The 18,027-nt window shown below is 42.5% G+C and overlaps 1 protein-coding gene across 1 annotated transcript; it reads left to right on the top strand.

Annotated features, from left to right (window-relative positions):
* The first annotated feature begins 1,903 nt into the window (after positions 1–1,903).
* Positions 1,904–6,654, top strand: Ifng (interferon gamma). The gene is made up of 4 exons (XM_028869658.2): positions 1,904–2,106; positions 3,310–3,378; positions 3,476–3,658; positions 6,019–6,654. Exons 1-4 carry the CDS (start codon positions 1,993–1,995, stop codon positions 6,178–6,180), a joined length of 528 nt encoding a protein of 175 aa, XP_028725491.1. The 5' UTR covers positions 1,904–1,992; the 3' UTR covers positions 6,181–6,654.
* The last annotated feature ends 11,373 nt before the right edge of the window (positions 6,655–18,027 follow it).

The following is an 18,027-nucleotide window of genomic DNA, read 5'->3' as shown; positions in this document are numbered from 1 at the left end:
TCATGAGTGTAATTAAAAAAATTAAAAAATAATTCTTATACTGACTGCAGCAGAAGGTGACCTTGAACTCCTGATCACCCTACCTCTACTTCCATCCACATTTCATGCCTGTTTTAAGCTAGGGTTATGGGCATATCATGGAAGCACTCAACCTGTTGAGCTTCATCGACAGTCATCAAATACATTCTTGGACATACTTTCCAATGCTTGTGTGTGTGTGTGTGTGTGTGTGTGTGTGTGTGTGTGTAAATCGCTATGCTTAAATGTTGGAGGGGAAATAAAGGATGTCACGGAAGCAACAAAATACTTTCTGATTGTAAGGAAATCAGCCCCCAGTGGGAAAAGATGAATAGATCCCTCCTGCATGAGACTGAGGAATTGAGACTCCATCAAAAACATATAAAGTGTTAGCCCAGTGTAGATGATGGGAGACTGATTCGAAGCTGGGTGCTTGGGGAAGAACTCAAGGGGATGATGATTTTTTCATCTGGGCCAAGGTAATTGGGTAGCATTCTGAGATGCACAGATGAGGGGAAAGGAAACATAAGGTCAAAGGCACCACATGAACAAGATGCAGTGTTATTAAAGGGCCAGGTACCCATTCAGCATTCCCAAATAATACTAGATAACTTTTATTGAGTGACTATTATGAATTCTCACCACTCTCCATGGATCATTTGACTGATCTTTTTGGCTGAAGTCGGAAAGGAAATACCAGCATTAAGCTCACTGTACAGATGAAGAAACTGAGTCACAGATCATAAAGATGTTCACTCAAGATCCTACAGCTAGAACATGAAGGATTGGAGTCTGCACCCACAACCACTATAGGCTAACGTACACAGGGAAGGCAGGAAGATCAGAGGGCCTCCTTTATATCCTGAAGGGTTGACTCTCATAGTTAGATTATCAAAGAAGAAAGAGGAATTTTTTTGTTTGAACTTGAAGGGGGCATTTCTCAATTATTAATGGTTATTTAGGACAAGTGTGTGTTTAGTGTTGGACTATTCAATGGGATAGCCATAGCCATATGTGGGCATGGCCATTAGAAATATGGCCAGCCCCGAAGTGATTTCTGCTGTGCATATAAGATGTACACCAGGTTTTAAAGATTTAGTGGCAGAGGAATAGAGACCCATTCATCATGTCCCTTGATGCACACTGAAATGTTAGCTTAGATATGTTGGTCGAAATACAATATTTAAGAAATTATTCTTGCATTTTTACTTTTATTAATGGAGAAGCTAAACAATTATAATTTATCTGTGTTGCCTACTTTTTATTCCTTTGGGGCAGTTTGACCTTGAGTGATCTTGAACTTGTGGTAGGTATTTTACTGATCACCTCTGATGAAGGGCTTCCTAGCCACATTGGTTTTTTTTTTTTTTTTTTTTTTTTTTTAAACTATACACCTTCCTTGCTTTCTGGTCATTTGCAAGAAAATTTTTAGAAAGGCTTCCCCTTTGCAGGGGTTGGAGAAGCCCAAGAGTTTCCTTCTTCAGCTGTCCCCAGCCACAAGCAAATCCTCAATACGCTCTGCTCTGTAGATGAGGAATTCACTTTACAAAGGCAGAGGGGGAGGACGTAACAGCAATTTCCAGCCCCAGAGGGTGTGAGAAGTAAAAGCGCGTTCAGAGGATCCCACAAGAATGGCACAGGTGGGCACAGTGGGTCCTGGCTCATCGTCAGAGAGCCCAAGGAGTCGAAAGGAAACTCTAGCTACAACCTTGCCATGCCACAAAACCAGAGTTACAATGCAAAGTAAGTTAGCTCCCCGCCTATCTGTCACCATCTCATTTTAAAAAACGTGTGAAAATACGTAATCCCGAGGAGGCTTCGATGAGGTATAAATACTGGCAGAAAAGGAGGCAACAGGGTATAGCTTCCATTGGCCGATCGGCTACTAGAGAAGACACATCACCGAGTCCTTGGGACCCATTGGCTTAATCCAGGTGCTCCGGACTCCGACGGCGTTGGCCTAGCTCTGAGACAATGAACGCGACCCGCTGCATCTTGGCTTTGTTGCTCTGCCTCACGCAGGCTATTTCTGGCTGTTACTGCCAGGGCACACTCATTGAAGAAATAGAAAATCTGAAGAAACATTTTGTGAGTATGACCTTTTAATAACGCTTGTAGTTGAAAATGACTGACATTGACTTGCCGCTTTCAACACTAGACTGCCGTCTGGTCCACAGTCATTTTGAGAAGATGGGGTGCGATGTTGCTCTTCGCTAGCGAGGTGTTTATTGACCTAATAATCTTGATACTGATTTAACTCTCTGTTCAGTTTGGTATAGAGACTGACAGGGCACTTACAAATCTCCCCAAAGTTGGGCATAGTATGAGTATAAGGTACAAACATACGTTATCATTTTGTGATTTTTTTTATATTGTTTAGTCATGATAAGAAGCATTCTTACCCTCATGGTTGGCTATTCATTTCTCATTCTTCAGACTACTATGAAAGTGATAGTGAGAGATGAATATTGCCATTAAAAAACACCCAGGGAAACAACTTAGCACTTAAAAGAAACAGAAGGCGAAGTTCTTTAAGTTTCTGCTTACGAACTTCCCCCTGCATATGTTTTCTCTAATGAGAGATTTTGAAATTCTACTACAAGTGAATTATCGCTGAAGCTAGCCACTTACTGAGGTCTGAGGGGAGTTATGTTTCTTAGAGTTTTACATTTATTTTCTTTTGTGAATTTCCTTTCGAATTAACTAAGGTTAATGAAAATACTTTTTTTTTTATTCTTAAAATTTTATAATTTCTCCTGAACGTATACTATTATACACATAGCTATTATACTAATGTTCAAGCATGCACAGGCAATTTTATCCTCACATCGCAAACCCAGCTGTCTCACACATGTGTCTGGAGCTATCTTTTAAAGCAGCCATTAAGACCTAAGCTTGCAGACAGTTGTAACAGAAGCCTGTACCATAAGGGGGCAGTGTGTACAATGAGATTGATTGGATGGCTTTTTTTTCTTTCTCCCTCTCTTCAATTGAGAGCAACTTTCTTTAGCTCACTGCAGCTACTTGGGATCCTTGAAATCTCATCAGCTTTTTTGAGTTCATTTGTGACCTTGCAATTCAAGATTAGGCTAGTAAGTACTAAAGCCAAAAGAATGTAATAGTCTTTGACTAAATCAAACGTGGAATCTTTTGGTGATGCTTGTTAAAAGTAAATGGAAGGGTTGAGAAGAAAATCAGTGACTATTGTCAGCCCTGAGTTCGATGAACTCCATGGATATTTTTAGGGTGGTTGGTGAACTAATTACAAATTCACCTTTTATTTTTCCACAGAACTCAAGTAGCTCAGATGTCGGGGATGGAGGGGAACTCTTCTCTGATATCTTGAGGAACTGGCAAAAGGTAAGCTAAATGGTCCTTTTTGCCTATTTCCTCCCCCCCCCCCCGTTTCTAATGGACCAGTTCCCATCATCCACTCTTTGTGCTATTGTTTCCCAAGGACGGTGATATAAAAATCATTGAGAGCCAGATTATCTCCTTCTACTTCAAACTCTTCGATGCCTTGAAGGACAACCAGGCCATCCAGGAAAGCATAGGCACCATTGAGCAAGACCTGTTAGTCCACTTCTTCAACAGCAGTGAGGAGAAGCGGGATGACTTCATGAAGGTCATGAAGATTCCGGTGAGGCAACTTTGCAAAATATCGTATGGATGTATTTTTGCACTGTGTTGAATTATCTGATGGTAGAAATTGGTTACTGCACAGTTGAGGAAGCTGGGAGATGAGCCCTTGTCTGAGATGTTTCCTCATCATGGGCATGCTGGGAGGGACTTTGTCCGCTTTGGAAAAACACAGACATTCAAACCGTTGCCCACACGATGGGTAAATGCTGAGGAGGAAGCAGCCAAGGGGAGTAGCGAGCAGGGCTCTTGTGGTCCCCCCCCGGGTGTGTGATGGAAACTCTCGCTTAGGATGGGAGGTTGTGTCTTAGTGGAAAGAGCAGTGGGAGGGAGTGAGAAGACTTCGTGTGCTCCTCCTCCCAGCCAGGCCACAAGGAACTGTGACTTCAGATGACTCACATGCCTGGCGGGGCTGTCATTGCCTCATCTCGATCGGAACCAGCTGGGATCACTACATAAGTTTAATCTCTCTTGCCAAAAACCAAACCAAACCAAACCTGCACAGTGTTATAGATAGAAAATGAGAGTGAGAACAGAGAAGGAGCAGAGTCTCGGAGGAGACACCTCGATGTCCTACCCTAGTCTCTGGTTAGCCTCTCATGCTATGCAGTCCAACTTATTTTGAGGAGAAATAACGGTAGACATCCTGGGAAGGATTGCTTTGTGTAGCTTATGAAAGGCCCGTTCAATTAACTTTCCGATATAGGGGTATTCCAGTTCTTCCATGCTTTATATCATGAATCCGTGCTAAGCTTTTAAATCACAGCTTCCGGAATCTGAAAGATAACTGGAAGACATAAAGACAAATCTCATTTTTCTAAATTTTATCTATAATGCAAAGACATTCTGAACTCTTAGGCTTTGATGGTAAATGGGCTCAAATGAAAGAGAGAGACAGGTGTCTTCTTCTGTGTTTTGTGGCCTTATTATTTGTACCCAACTTTCAGTCTACCTGAGCCCGCCTCTAACCTGACTCATGCTCTGTAGCAGGGGCTGGAAGATGGTAGAAGATCCTAGTCCGTCAGCTAGAGATGGATAAAGTACTTGTTCCTAACTCATTTCCACTTTGGGCTTATTGTTCAGCTCTGGCTAAGTCTCTGGGATTCTTAGCAATGTTTTGAAAGCTGGGAAATGAATTTGTCTTCCCAACACACAGCTGGTAGAGACTTGCTGCTCCTAAGGCCTTGGTTTTGTCTTTCTGGGAGTTCTGGGGCTTCTGCTTCCTATGGGTGATCTTGAGCAAGTTCTTAACTCTTGCCCTGTTTTGTTGCATTGTCAACACGTTTTAAGAACACACACACACACACACACACACACACACACACACACACACACACACACACACTCTTTAGTAACTAGCCTTATGTCCTATAAGCCTCTGAATCCTTCTTGGAAATGTAGCAAGGAAGTCAGAGTATTTCTAGCATTAGACAAAACAAGCCAGGTAACAGTAAATGGTCTTCATTTTATTAAGCATTAAGTTGCCCAAGTGGCCCTCCTGCTTTGAATGGAGAAGTTGTTTTGACTAATGGAATAGAAAGCAGAGGATAGGAAATATTGTTGTACCTCCAAATTCCAGGTGTTGTCAGCAAATTGATTATTACTAATCTGAACATGATTCATTTTTAATTCCATTCTAGACATGATGACATTGATCTGATTTGGGAGAAATTAAAAATGACATTTTTCATTTATTTTGGACTTGAGTTTATCTTTTCCCTTAGTACTCAGCTTGTGTTGGTAGCTCTCAAACTTTGGCTGGTATCAGTATCTCTTGAAGGAATTTATCTCCCAAAGGCATGGGCCTTCTCCTTCCTGTACCTGGATCTCTGGGCTCCTTGGTAGATCATCAAAGCATTCTGCTATACCAAGGGGAGCCTTGGCCCACAGGAATTTTTTTTTTTTGTATGACTAGAAAGGACTAATCAAAGCATAGGGTGGCAGACTTTGTAGATGAAGAGATCACTCAGGAGGCTCTTCACAAGAAAGCAAGTTCCAGGAGATTGTCTAGTTCAAGGCTAGGGTTACTGCAAACTCATTCCCACCCCCAGCTCCCATTCCACCCAGGAACCTTTTTAGTATTCCATTTTGAGATTTCTGTAGCAGTTAAGTTAAAGTTAGATATGTGGTGTCACCATCCCATTCCTTCTTGTGCAACGTGGACACTGAACGATCCTTATAGTCTTAACTGCTGACAAAGTGACCATAACAAAGAGACTACAGCAAATGAAGAGAATGTGTTGCTGTATAGAATTACTTTCTTAATAGGAATATTTCCATTTTCACTGATCATGATGTTACAAGAAGACTATTCCAGCGGCTTGCATGCTTGGACTTAATTTCATTTTGTCCCCCCAACAGGTGGATGACCCGCAGGTCCAGCGCAAAGCTGTCAATGAACTCCTCGGAGTGATGTACCGCCTGTCGCCAAAAAATAGCCTCAGGAAGCGAAAAAGGAGTCGGTGCTGTTTCGGGGGTGGAGCTCGTCCAAACAAGAATAACGCTGCCAGCAAAACTATTTGAATTTTAAATCTAAATCTATTTATTAATATTTAACAATTATTTATATGGAAAGTATATTTTTAGACTCATCAACCAAAGAAGTATTTATAATAGCAACTTTTATGTGATGAAAATGAATTTCTATTAATATATATATGTTATTTATAATTTCTGTATCCTCAACTATGTGACTTGACCATTTTTCTCTTTCTGACTTAATTTACCAAGACGGTGTGATTCAAAGATTGTATCTCAGGGGCCAGTCAACCAGTTGACTGAAGTCAGACTGTGGGTGGTAACCGATTTTTACTTGACAATGAGGAACACTCACTACAGTGATGCCTTGAGCTGCTGCTGGCCGGAGAGCGCATCTACAACCTGAGCCAACGCCTCAATAGCCGGTCAGCACTGTGACGATGCATCAGGTAGTCCAGACCGTCCCTCGAGGAAAGCGGTGCCTCACACCTGGTGCTTCTGAATACTGCGGAAAACTGTGACTGCACCCCAATGGCAGATCACTCACTTGCTGATAGTTCCTCACTGTCTAATGCAGATGAATAAAGTGTGCTTTCACAACGATGCATACTGTGTCAGACTTCTTCTAAGAAGCGACTCGGGTGAATGAACCACCTATGGATGAATGGGAAGGAAATGAGCCGTTTTTAGTCGTGGGAATCTTAGAGCGGCATTAAGCCTCATTACGTGTGGTGCTTTTCTCTACTGACAATTTGCCGGTTTTTCGCTGCTCGAGTTGGCAGCTGTTTGAATTTTCATTCGAAGATACATGTCTAATTACATCACCATTCAGCGTGGAGCTCTCGCGGTGGGAAGTATCCAAACTGCTTAGCTTGGCATTTTGAGTTTGCTCTTTCTTCCACACTGCCACGCCAGCGTTCCCTCCCACCTTCCCTGCAGGCAAACATCATTGGTGTACGTCTTAGGGTTTCTATGGCTTTGAGAACACACCACGACCAAAAGCAACCTGGAAAGCAAAGGGTTCATTTCACCCCTTAGATTATAGTTCATCACTGAGATAAGCTGGGGCAGGAACTCGAGGCAGCAACCTGGAGGCAGGAACTGAAGGGGATGTCATGCAGGGACATTGCTCACTGGCTTGCTTCTCATGGCTCACTCAGCCTGCTTTCTTATACCCCCTACCCAGGAGGGGCACTAGCCCACTGTAGGTGGTGGGCTGGGCGCTCACCTGCATCAATCATTAAGAAAAGGCCCTACAGACTTGCTCACAGGCAGGAATTGTCTCTGAGGTTGTTCTTCCCAGACAACTCTAGCTTGTGCCAAGTTAACAAACCAATAGACACAGTGTGGCTGAGTTTTAGCTCTAGGGAGAGAAGCCTGGACTGGAACCAAGACTGTAAGAAATGTGACCTTTCATAACTTCTTTATATTCTCTAATCTTTCATTTATTTGAAAAAGAGGACTGATTAAACATGGTTCTTCCTCACAGTCTTCTGTGCTAATTCATTCTTTCACGAAATTGTGTGTGTGTGTGTGTGTGTGTGTATTTTGGTGTGGTACTTGATAAGTGCCTAGGTAGCTGGGATACTTTACATCACTAACAACACACAGAGATCCCTGCACTTGGAGAATTTGAACAACTATGATATAGATAATGAATAAAATACATTATATTCACTCAAGTTGCACGGCGTTTTGAAAATGCTTGTTGCTATGAAAAAATAAAGTAGTCCAGGATGGAGGAAATAGACTCTCTGTGGGATGAAGTGGGTAGTACAGAGGTTCAAACAGAGTGATTACAGTTTCCTAACCAAAGAAAAGCCATTTGAGGAGGAATTTGCAAGGGTGATACTCATTTGGATTCCAGGCAAGACAAATACCCTTGCAAAGGCTTTGGAGTGAAGATTCCTCTGGCATGAAAGAAGAAAGAGCAGACCTCCAGGGCAGTCCCAAAAGATGGAGGAGGGGACAGCAATCACCACAGGATGAGATGAAGTGCGGAAAGTCAGGGTACCTTTTAAGTACAAGGAAGTTCATGATGTAACGACTTGGATGAACTCTGGGTTGTGAATTCCAGAAGATCCTCTGGGTTGGCATAAGATGGTCTTAACAATGCGCATAAGAATGTGTAATGAGCTTGGACTTATAATCACTTACATAAACAAGTGATGGCTATAATGAGGTAATCTCTGCTGACTTCAGGACACTCAGTGGTGACAAGATTAGAAATGTCAAGGGACGCAGGAGGTTAGGTACCGGGAGCTTCCTTCTTAGTGTTTTTACTTTGTCTTCCCACATGCTAGTACTCGGTGAAACAGTTTGTGTCAAGGGGTCATTTTCAGTGGTTATTGAAATCATTATTTGGTAACTAAGCAACAGTGGCTGCAACCTGATTGCAAAACTTTAAAATCTTGGATGGGGCAAGAATGAAAAAAATTAGGCTAATGTTGGCATGGCTGTGACTGACATGAAATGTTGCTGGTTAGATATTGAACTGATTGATGCAGACTTTATAATGTAACTGCAGATGGAAAGTTACTGTAATCTGGACCACAGAGCCAGATCATATCTATGGGGAAGGGTTTAGGATATCTCAGTCTTTCATTTTGAGAAGTGATTAATCACACAGAAGAAAGGGAAGCCTTAGGGGTGCCAGTCTGAGGCTAGGTTAAAATTTTTTTTCCTTTGCTATGAGTGAAGGTGGTGTCAGTTTTACCCAGACTCAGACATGGAGAGCCATACTGTATTATGTGGTGGGTTTGTAGCAAGGAGTGAGGCAGGGAGCATCCTTCAGTAGAACTTGAGTTGAGACTGGCCTGTTCAGTGGTTGTCAATAATTCTTTTTTTTTTTTTTGGTCTTTTGAGACAGGGTTTCTCTTGTGTAGCTTTGCGCCTTTCCTGGAACTCACTTGGTAGCCCAGGCTGGCCTCGAACTCACAGAGATCTGCCTGTCTCTGCCTCCCGAGTGCTGGGATTAAAGGTGTGTGCCACCACCGCCCGGCTTCAATAATTCTTTATATGTCGTTATCTTTCTTCTGTGTTCACATTTAGTCTCCGGGGTGCTGCAGGATTTACAGAAGGGATCGACTGTATTTTATAATAAGGGAGCTAAGAGTGGCAATTACTCTTGTCTTATGTTAGCAGGGATAGGCATCTCCCTTGGCCCAACAGCAAGAGGGGAACTGGCCAAGGCCTGGAGTGAGAGCACAGTGTAGTACAAAGTCCCCTTCCTTCTCAGCATCTCTCAAGAACAGCTGGTATCCCTTTGCTAGGGGATTATTGGTACCTGGGTGGCCGGGACAGAGCAGGCTCTCTCCCCTTTCTCTTTTCTGTATTCTCTTTTCCCCACCCCCTCATATTTTGTAGTTCTCAGTCAGTTAGTAAGGTGAGCAGCCATGGCTGGCGACCATGGAAGTCCGATTTTGAGTTCAGTGTGAGGAGTGTGCACACACAGGGGGAACCTTGGGTAGAGAGCATCAGAGCCTAGGCAGAACAAACATATTGGCTTCTGCTGGCTTAGTGACAAGTCACTATCTTAGTTAGGGGTTTCTATTGCTGTGAAGAGACACCCAGACATTAGCAACTCTTACGAACAAAACATTTAATTGTGGGTGGCTCACTTACACTTCAGAGGTTTAGTCCATTATCATCGTGGTGGGACATGGCGGCATGCAGGCAGACATGGTGCTGGAGAGGTATCTGAGAGTCCTTCATCTTGCAGGCAACAGGAAGACAACTGTGATATTGGGAGTAGCTTGAGCATAGGAGACCTCAAAACCCACCCCCACAGTGACGCACTTCCTCCAACAAAGCCACACCTACTCCAACAAGGCCACACCTCCTAATAGTGCCACTCCCTTTGGGGGGGCATCTTCTTTCAAACCATCACAGTCACCACAAACTAGATGCTGTAAGACAATACAGAATTGCCTATTAGCTTGGACAGCAGAAGTCCAAACCCAGGCTGAAATCAAGGTGTTGGCAAGGGAGACCCAAGCAGAGAACTTGTCTCCCTGTCTTTTCCAGTGTCTGACAATAAGCTACTCTTAATGTCAGGTACTGGCCTTCCCTTTCTTTAAAGCCTTCAATTTTGCACCTTGCAATCCCTCTCCCTGTGGCCCCAACACTCCTATCTCCCACTTACAAGGACCTTTGAAATTATATTGGGATCACTTTAATAACTCAAGATCATAATGGCTAATCTAAGTGTCTACTTGACATATCTGGGAAGAGGTGACCCCAACTGAGGAAATGCTTTCATCTTATTGGTCTGTTGCCGTGTCTTGGTGGGATTATCTTGATTGTTGGATGATGTGAGAAGGCCTGGGCATGGTTCCAGTCCTAGATGGGTGGTCCTGAGAAGTATAAGAAAGGTAGGTGAGTGTGAGCCAGAATAGAAATCAGTGGCCAGCCTTCCTCCCATGGTTCCTGCCTCTGCTTCCCCTTGAGTTCCTACCCTGACTTCTTTCAGTGATGTACTGTGCTTGGCACATGTAAGCCAAATAAACTCTCTCACCCTCAAGTTTCTTTTGGTCAGTGTTTTTTCACAACAACAGAGAAGCAAGTTAGGACAAGGATCGTGTCTCCACCTCAAAATTTTTAACTGCATCTGAAAAATCCCTTTTACAATAGAAAGTAACATTTGTAGATTTTAGGGATTGGGACATAGGCATCTTTGCCATGCCCTAGAGAGGACACCTAACAACGGTTTTCAAACTTTCAGCAAAAGCAAAGGGCTGTCCATGGGGAATGATAGCCTGGAATGGGTGACGGGTCTAGGCAAGATGACAGGGTCATCTGGACATTGCAAGCACTCAGCGTGTGAATCAAAGTGAAGTAGTTAGCATTCAAACAGAGAAGGTGTGTCAGCACAGATGGAAGACTGGGCATTTTGGGGCATTGAGTAGTAAGTACATGAAGTGTATCCTCTTAAGTGGGGATAAGCTTTGATTCTTAATATAGTTCCATATATTACGTGTATATATTATATATGTAGAATGTAATATGTATTCTAAGAACTGAAGAGAGAATTAGAGTATATAAAGGGATATTGCAGAATCAACTAGATAATTTGAATACATTAGTAGGAACTTATAGTCTTCAATATAATGAGATAGAAAGGATCAGTGGTTACAAGGACCTATTTGTATATATATTCTTGTCCTGTTCCCTGAGATCAGCAATTTCTCATTAGTCATGAGGACACCTAGCTCCTGGGTCTTGATTAGTAAATACATATATAATATATGTCGTATATATTACTAAGAGACACCAAGATTCTTTGGATACTTGGCTGCTTGGCTACTTCCAGGGCTGGGTGGGGGAAGTGTAAGATGTGCCTTACTGGATAGGAAACAAGAAATGTTCAGACAATGATGGAGGCATATCAAAGAGCTTAGAAACCACTTGGGAAGGACTGTTTCTGACTCAATATGGAAAACAATTGAGCGTGGCAGTAGAGAGTGATGGCAATGTATCACAACCTACAGATCAGGATAGGAAGTTATGAATGCATACCGATACAAATGAATAAACAATGTTTGATGAGGAATGAAACATTTGCATGGCTGTAAATGTAAGATATTAATAATTATGGATGGGGAAACAGTAACTTTAAGTTGGAGAAGCCTAGCAGGCACCATAGGAATCGGGGATAAAGTGAATAATATTTGTAAAAGAATAAATGAAAATGATGTACAGCCTTACATAATGTAATAAAATAAACAACCCCCCCACCATGGTATCCCTGTGAAGGATGCACCAAGCATTTTAATCATGAGAAAACAACGTACAAATAGATCGAAGAGCAGTTTGTAAGCCATCTGGCTGTTATACCAGTGTTCTGTAAATGAAGGGGAGACTAAGGAGTAATTCCATGCTGAAATGGATTAGACCAGAGATTCTCAACCTTCCCAATGCTGTGACCCTTTAATACGGCTCCTCATGTTGTGGTGACCCATCCCCCCAATCATAAAATGATTTTGTTGCTACTTCATAACTGTACTGCTATGAATCATGATGTAAAGATCTGCGTTTTCCGATGGTCTTAGGTGACCCCTGTGAAAGGGTTGTTTGACCACGAAGGGGTCATGACTCATAGGTTGAGAGCCTCTGGATTAGCCATATCTGACAGCTGACACTGTAATGATACAAGATTAATCAGGGTTAATGTTCCAAAGCCCATAACTGCATGTTCACCTTATCCTTACACTCTTCATGAAGTATGACTGACACTCTTGCCACTGAGATGTAGGGTATGTCCCTCTCCTTAGCCTAGCAGAAGCTTGTAACTTCACCATGAAGTGTGTTGGAAGTATAGCTATGCATCCTGTAAGTCAAATATGTGCTTGATTGCTCTACCTACCTACCTACCTACCTACCTACCTATCTACCTATCTATCTATCTATCTATCTATCTATCTATCTATCTATCTATCTATCTATCTATCTATCCATCCATCCATCATCTGTCTATAATCTATTTATCTATCTACCTACCTACCTACCTAACATCTATCTATCTATCTATCTATCTATCTATCTATCTATCTATCTATCTATCTATCTATCTATCTACCTACCTACCTGTCTATCTATCTATCTATCTATCTATCTATCTATCTATCTATCTATCTATCTATCTACCTATCTATCTATCATCTATCTATCAATCATCTATTTAATCTCTCCTTTTTCACCCTCAATATTTTCTCCTTAGAACCTGCTACTATACTGAAAGATTCAGACTGCCTTGGGGAACTAAATGTGGACACTCTAGCTGGCAGTCCCAGTGAGACTTCATCCAACACCACTATCAATCACCAGGCTGATGTGTATGTAAACTGCTTCAGATGATGTCAGCCTTAGACACCAAGCTACTTATGATTAAAAAAAAGAAAAGTGGGACATACTTCTAATTTCAGCTTTGACATATACAGAGTGTGGAAGTTGTTGTTCCATCATTTAAAATGGAGAAAAGCTGGGGAAACAAAAAAATAATGATGCTTCTTGCTTGGAATGAGTTCTTGGCCACAACCTTCTTATTTGTACTAGAAACCACCAGGCTCTGTTAGGAATAGTTCAATGGCCATTTTTGACAAACTGCTGGAGGCTTAGTGTGGTCTGGGAGGGGATGAGAACCTCTTAGGGGCTCATGGTTAGGGGTCCCCTATGCTATCACAGGCTTAACCTAACACCACCAAGATTAATGGCAAGGTCTGCGAACGTCCTCCAGCTATGGCAGGGAGAATGGAATGTAACGGCTCTCACAGGAATGTGAGTGTTTGAAAGAGACACTCGTGACCATGGTTGAGATCCATAGTTTGTAAAACAGTGATCTTTTCCAGACAGTGCCTTGCCGTGAGAGATTTATTTTGCAAGCAGCTACTGATTCCATTTTGAGGATCGAGGATGACTCCACACATGGGTTGATACCTGAGCGGTACCACCCACTGGCATAGACTGATAAAAGACTTACTATTGGGAGTACAAAGGATGTCTGTCACCCTCTACATTTACTGAGGTGAAACGGAACTTGAGAAGCCATGCCCAAGTACTTACAGGACACACCAGAACAAAGAAAGGGTCGGGACCCCACAGAAACATGGAGACCAGCATTGTGATGATGATGGCCGCACCTACCTGTATACTGACCCCTCTCTCTCCCTCTCCCCCTGTGTGTTTGTGTGTGTGTGTGTGTGTGTGTGTGTGTGTGTGTGTGTGTATGTCTCTGTGTGTAAGTATATGTGCGTATGTGTCATGTCTGTGTGTGTGTATGTGTTTGTGTCTGTGTGTATATGTGTCTCTGTGTGTGTCTGTGTCTCTATGTGTGTGTGTTATTTGTGTGTCTGAGTGTGTGTTGTGTGTGTGTGTGTGTGTGTGTTTTACTAATAGGCAGAGAATTCTGGACAATCCTGTGGGTTTCAGTTCATCTTGGACCACCCTGATGTTGATGCAGCCTACTCAAATTGCTTCTTGTCCATCCGACTCGCCGTCAGAACCTGCCACCCACCTTGCCATCCAGTCCATCAGCCTGTATCTCTATCCGGCCCTGGCTTTGCCCTTTGGCCTCTGTGGCTGGACCAATCTGTTCAGTCTCACTGTTAAACCTGTAACCTGCAGTGGTCTGACTCACTACAGTAGCTCCTTCTCTGAAGCCTGGTGTGGCTTTGTTATCTCCTCCGTAAAGAGACTCATACATCACCATCTGCATGCCATCTTTGGCTTCTCAGATCTCTTTGAAACTCCTTGCCTCTTCAATTCTTTGTATCTATTTTATAATCTACACACACACATACACACACAGACATTTACTGTGTGATTGTGATGTGTGATCTGAGAGTTAATGCTGGTAATTGTGATAGAAATAAAAGGCACTTTGCAATTTTGTTGTTATTCGATACATTCTGACCTTGTGGAAAGACACACTGGCATTTACCTATGGTTTTGACATAGTGTGTTCAGGATACCCTTCCTAGGCTATCAGATTTTTTTTGATACAGCGTACTCTTAGAAATAGGAATTTCCTCAGAAATTGAATGCTGAGAGAGGGAAGGCTGAAGTCTTGGCAACAGTCAGAGGAGACACTTGTCTCTGGAAAAAAATATTTACAGCTTGTCTGATGACCTTGCAGAAGAGACTGGATTGAGATGATGATGATGATGGCTGGGGACACACACACACACACACACACACACACACACACACACACACGCCACATACCTTGAGAGGATTGCTAAGTTACACATACCTTGTGTCTTCTATTTAAATTTTACCCTCATGCTTAGACTCCATCAGACTTGGAGGGGTCACTAAGTCTCTTTGTTCATCCTCCCAAAGTGGTCGCATTGAATAAATTTCCTCTTCTCTGCTTTTCACTATTATTGGTGTGTTGAGGATGGGTAGCCAAGTCTGGTCTGTTAGGGTTCCCAAGGCCAGATTATGATGCTGGTAGCTGATGACAGTACATGTGTCTACAAACAAGATCAGGCTTGTGCAAAAGGACCATGGTAAGAAGCACATCCCTCTAAGTCCAGCCTCTGGCAGTCTTCCTGTTTCAACAGGAAGTCACATCACTTGTGCTGGGGGAACCGGGGCTCAGTCCTGCTACTTGGTAGGTAGATGCAGCTGGTCTCAGTTGTTATAATGGCCCAGTTGTCGGTCTGCCCTATAACCTCTGACCCCAATATTGATGTGCGGGGTCTATTTTTAGATGTAACCCAGACCCAAAGCTTAACTTTCTAAATGAGCACACTTATCCCTAGGCACAGGTGATTGACAGCATGGGCAGGAAGTAGGGACACGGTGGCTCACCTGCAGTGTGACCAGCATCTGGATTGGCTTGCTTGGCTGCCTCAGAGAGGGTTTCATTTGGTCAGATGGTGGCCAAGAATTAAAGGGGAAAGTGCCAACCTCATGTGAGTTGCGACTGTAAAGCCACATTAAATAGCCCTTTATGGCCTGGGGACGGCCACCACCAACCCCAGGATGTGTGACAACCAAGTATGAAATAGGACTGATGAGCAACTAGATTAGGGGCTATGGGTAGGGCTGTAGACAAGAACCGTTGGTAGGGTTCAGCTTTACCTGTGGCAAAGCGTTAGGGATATCATTTATTGTCTTCAAATCTCACTCTCCTGCGATGCAAAGTGGGAAGTCATAAGTCAGTCGTGAGAATTATTAAAGAAAAATGTTTGAGAATTGCTTTGAAGAAAGACAATGCTCAATACATTATTCCTGTACTTGTTATTGGTATTATTTTTGTTGAGTGAATGAACGAATCCTGTCATTGGCCTCCTCTACAAGACAACGTCTTGTTAGTTTTCATTAAAAATAGAAAGTTTAAATTGAGGCTGAGTGGTTAAGAGCGCTTCCTTGGGATAAGCTGCATCCATGTTGGGGGGCTCTAGGGGGTTACAACCTCCTGTCCTGAACTCAGTGAGTGCCTGTTCTTATGTATGCATAGTTCCCCATAAATATAACTAAAAAGAAAAATTAAAAAATCATTTAAAAAAATTTAAACGGACACCTAGCAATTGTGTATATTTAGGGGAGTATAATGTATCATTCTGATACATATGTAATACATGTTTTGTATTCTATATTGGTCAACTACAAATATTTATTGGGTTCAGTGTGATTTATTGATACATGCCTACATGTGATAAATATGATATATATATTATTCATGTGTGTATTTTGTTTTTTATGATTGTGTGTGTGTGTGTGTGTGTGTGTGTGTGTGATGTGTGCAGATTCCCTGGGAGGCCAGAAGACAGCATTATAAACCTTGGAGCTGGGGTTACAGGCAGTTGTGTGGTCCTCTTGAAGAGCAGGAAGTTTTCTTAACTGTGTACCATCTTTCTGGTCCCTGATGTACGTATTTCATGAATGCATAGAATATGTATAGTATGCGATATTTAATTCATGGCAATGAACACATCCATCATCTCAAGCATTCATTACTTGCATACATTTCCAGGATTATTTGTGGTGAGGAAGCAGTGGATGTCAGTTATTTTGCCCAAGATCAACATGCTACTTGATTTCTTCTTTTGAGACAGGGTTTCACTATGTAGCCTTGACTGCCCTTGAGCTCACTGTGTAGACCAGGCTGGCCTTGAACTCACAGAGATCTAATCTACCCCTGCCTCCTGAGTGCTGAGATTAAAGGTATTCACTACCATGCTTGACTGCTAACTAATTTTATTTTTAAGACAGGGTTTCTCTGTTTAGCTTTGGAGCCTGTCCTGGAACTCATTCTGTAGACCAGGCTGGTCTCAAACTCACAGAGATCCACCTGCCTCTGCCTCCCGAGTGCTGGAATTAAAAGTGTGTGTACCACCACCACCACCACCTGGTGCTAACTGAAATTTTGAGGAGTCTTCCAAATCTATGAAACCATAATATGTATCCCCTGTGTGTGTGTGTGTGTGTGTGTGTGTGTGTGTGTGTGTGTGTATACACATGCACTTGTGTATGCTGGTGTGCACACCTGTGCATGATCATGCAGATGCCAGAAGTTGATGCTATTTGGCATTTTTCCTCTATTGTGTGACATCTTGTTTTTTGAGAGAATCTCCCACTGAATCTGGAGCCTGCCATTTAGCCTAGGCTAACTAGTCCCTACCCTTTAGACCTAGGGTTACAAAGCACGTGCCATGACACACGTTTTGTTTTTCATGATATTACTGGGGAGTTGAACTCAGGTCTTCATGCATGAGCAGCAAATGCTTTTACCCAGTGAGCCACCTTCCCAATCATTCTTATTTCTTATCAATGCTGTGTGTTTAATCTTCCAAAGCATTTGCTGTGACAGTTTCAAATACATTGCGTTTCATTTATTTTCCTTCATTGAGGGCATTCCACACAAGGCACTGAAAGCATTGGGAAAATATGAATCATGATTATGAGCGCTGTGGCTTGAATATGGGTACTGTCCCCCAAGCATCCATGTGTTATAGGCCTGATCCCTAGTTTGTTAGTTTGAGTGAGAATGGCCCCATAGGCTTATATATTTGATTACTTGGTCCCTGGTTGGTGGAACTGTTTGGGAAGGATTAGGAGGTGTAGCCTTGATGGAGAAGGTTCATAACTGGGCATAGGCTTTGAGGTTTTAAAGGCTCATGCCATTGGCAGTTAGCTCTCTTTGTCTCAGTTGATGGATCAGCTATTGCTACAGTGCTATGCCTGCCTGTCTGCAGCTCTGCTCCCTGCTATGATTCCAACTTTCTGAAACAAAGCCACATCCCCCAATCAAATACTTATTGTTATGAAATATTAGTTTGAGATGTATTACATTTGTTTATGCATGGAATATTTGTTTAATGATGCAAAGATGTGTTGCGTTCTTTTATGTTGCATTTGTTTAACTCTAAAGCTGTGTTACTTTGC

This window comes from Peromyscus leucopus, chromosome 18 (assembly GCF_004664715.2).
Source record: "Peromyscus leucopus breed LL Stock chromosome 18, UCI_PerLeu_2.1, whole genome shotgun sequence".
NCBI lineage: Eukaryota > Metazoa > Chordata > Mammalia > Rodentia > Cricetidae > Peromyscus > Peromyscus leucopus.
This window is presented reverse-complemented; position numbering and strand designations above follow the sequence as displayed.

Bases quoted from the DNA above. Each gene is read 5' to 3' on its own strand.
- Ifng (XM_028869658.2), top strand. From the start codon at position 1,993: ATGAACGCGACCCGCTGCATCTTGGCTTTGTTGCTCTGCCTCACGCAG. The intron at 2,107-3,309 runs GTGAGTATGACC...ATTTTTCCACAG, and splicing joins AAAATCTGAAGAAACATTTT to AACTCAAGTAGCTCAGATGT. The intron at 3,379-3,475 runs GTAAGCTAAATG...TTGTTTCCCAAG, and splicing joins TCTTGAGGAACTGGCAAAAG to GACGGTGATATAAAAATCAT.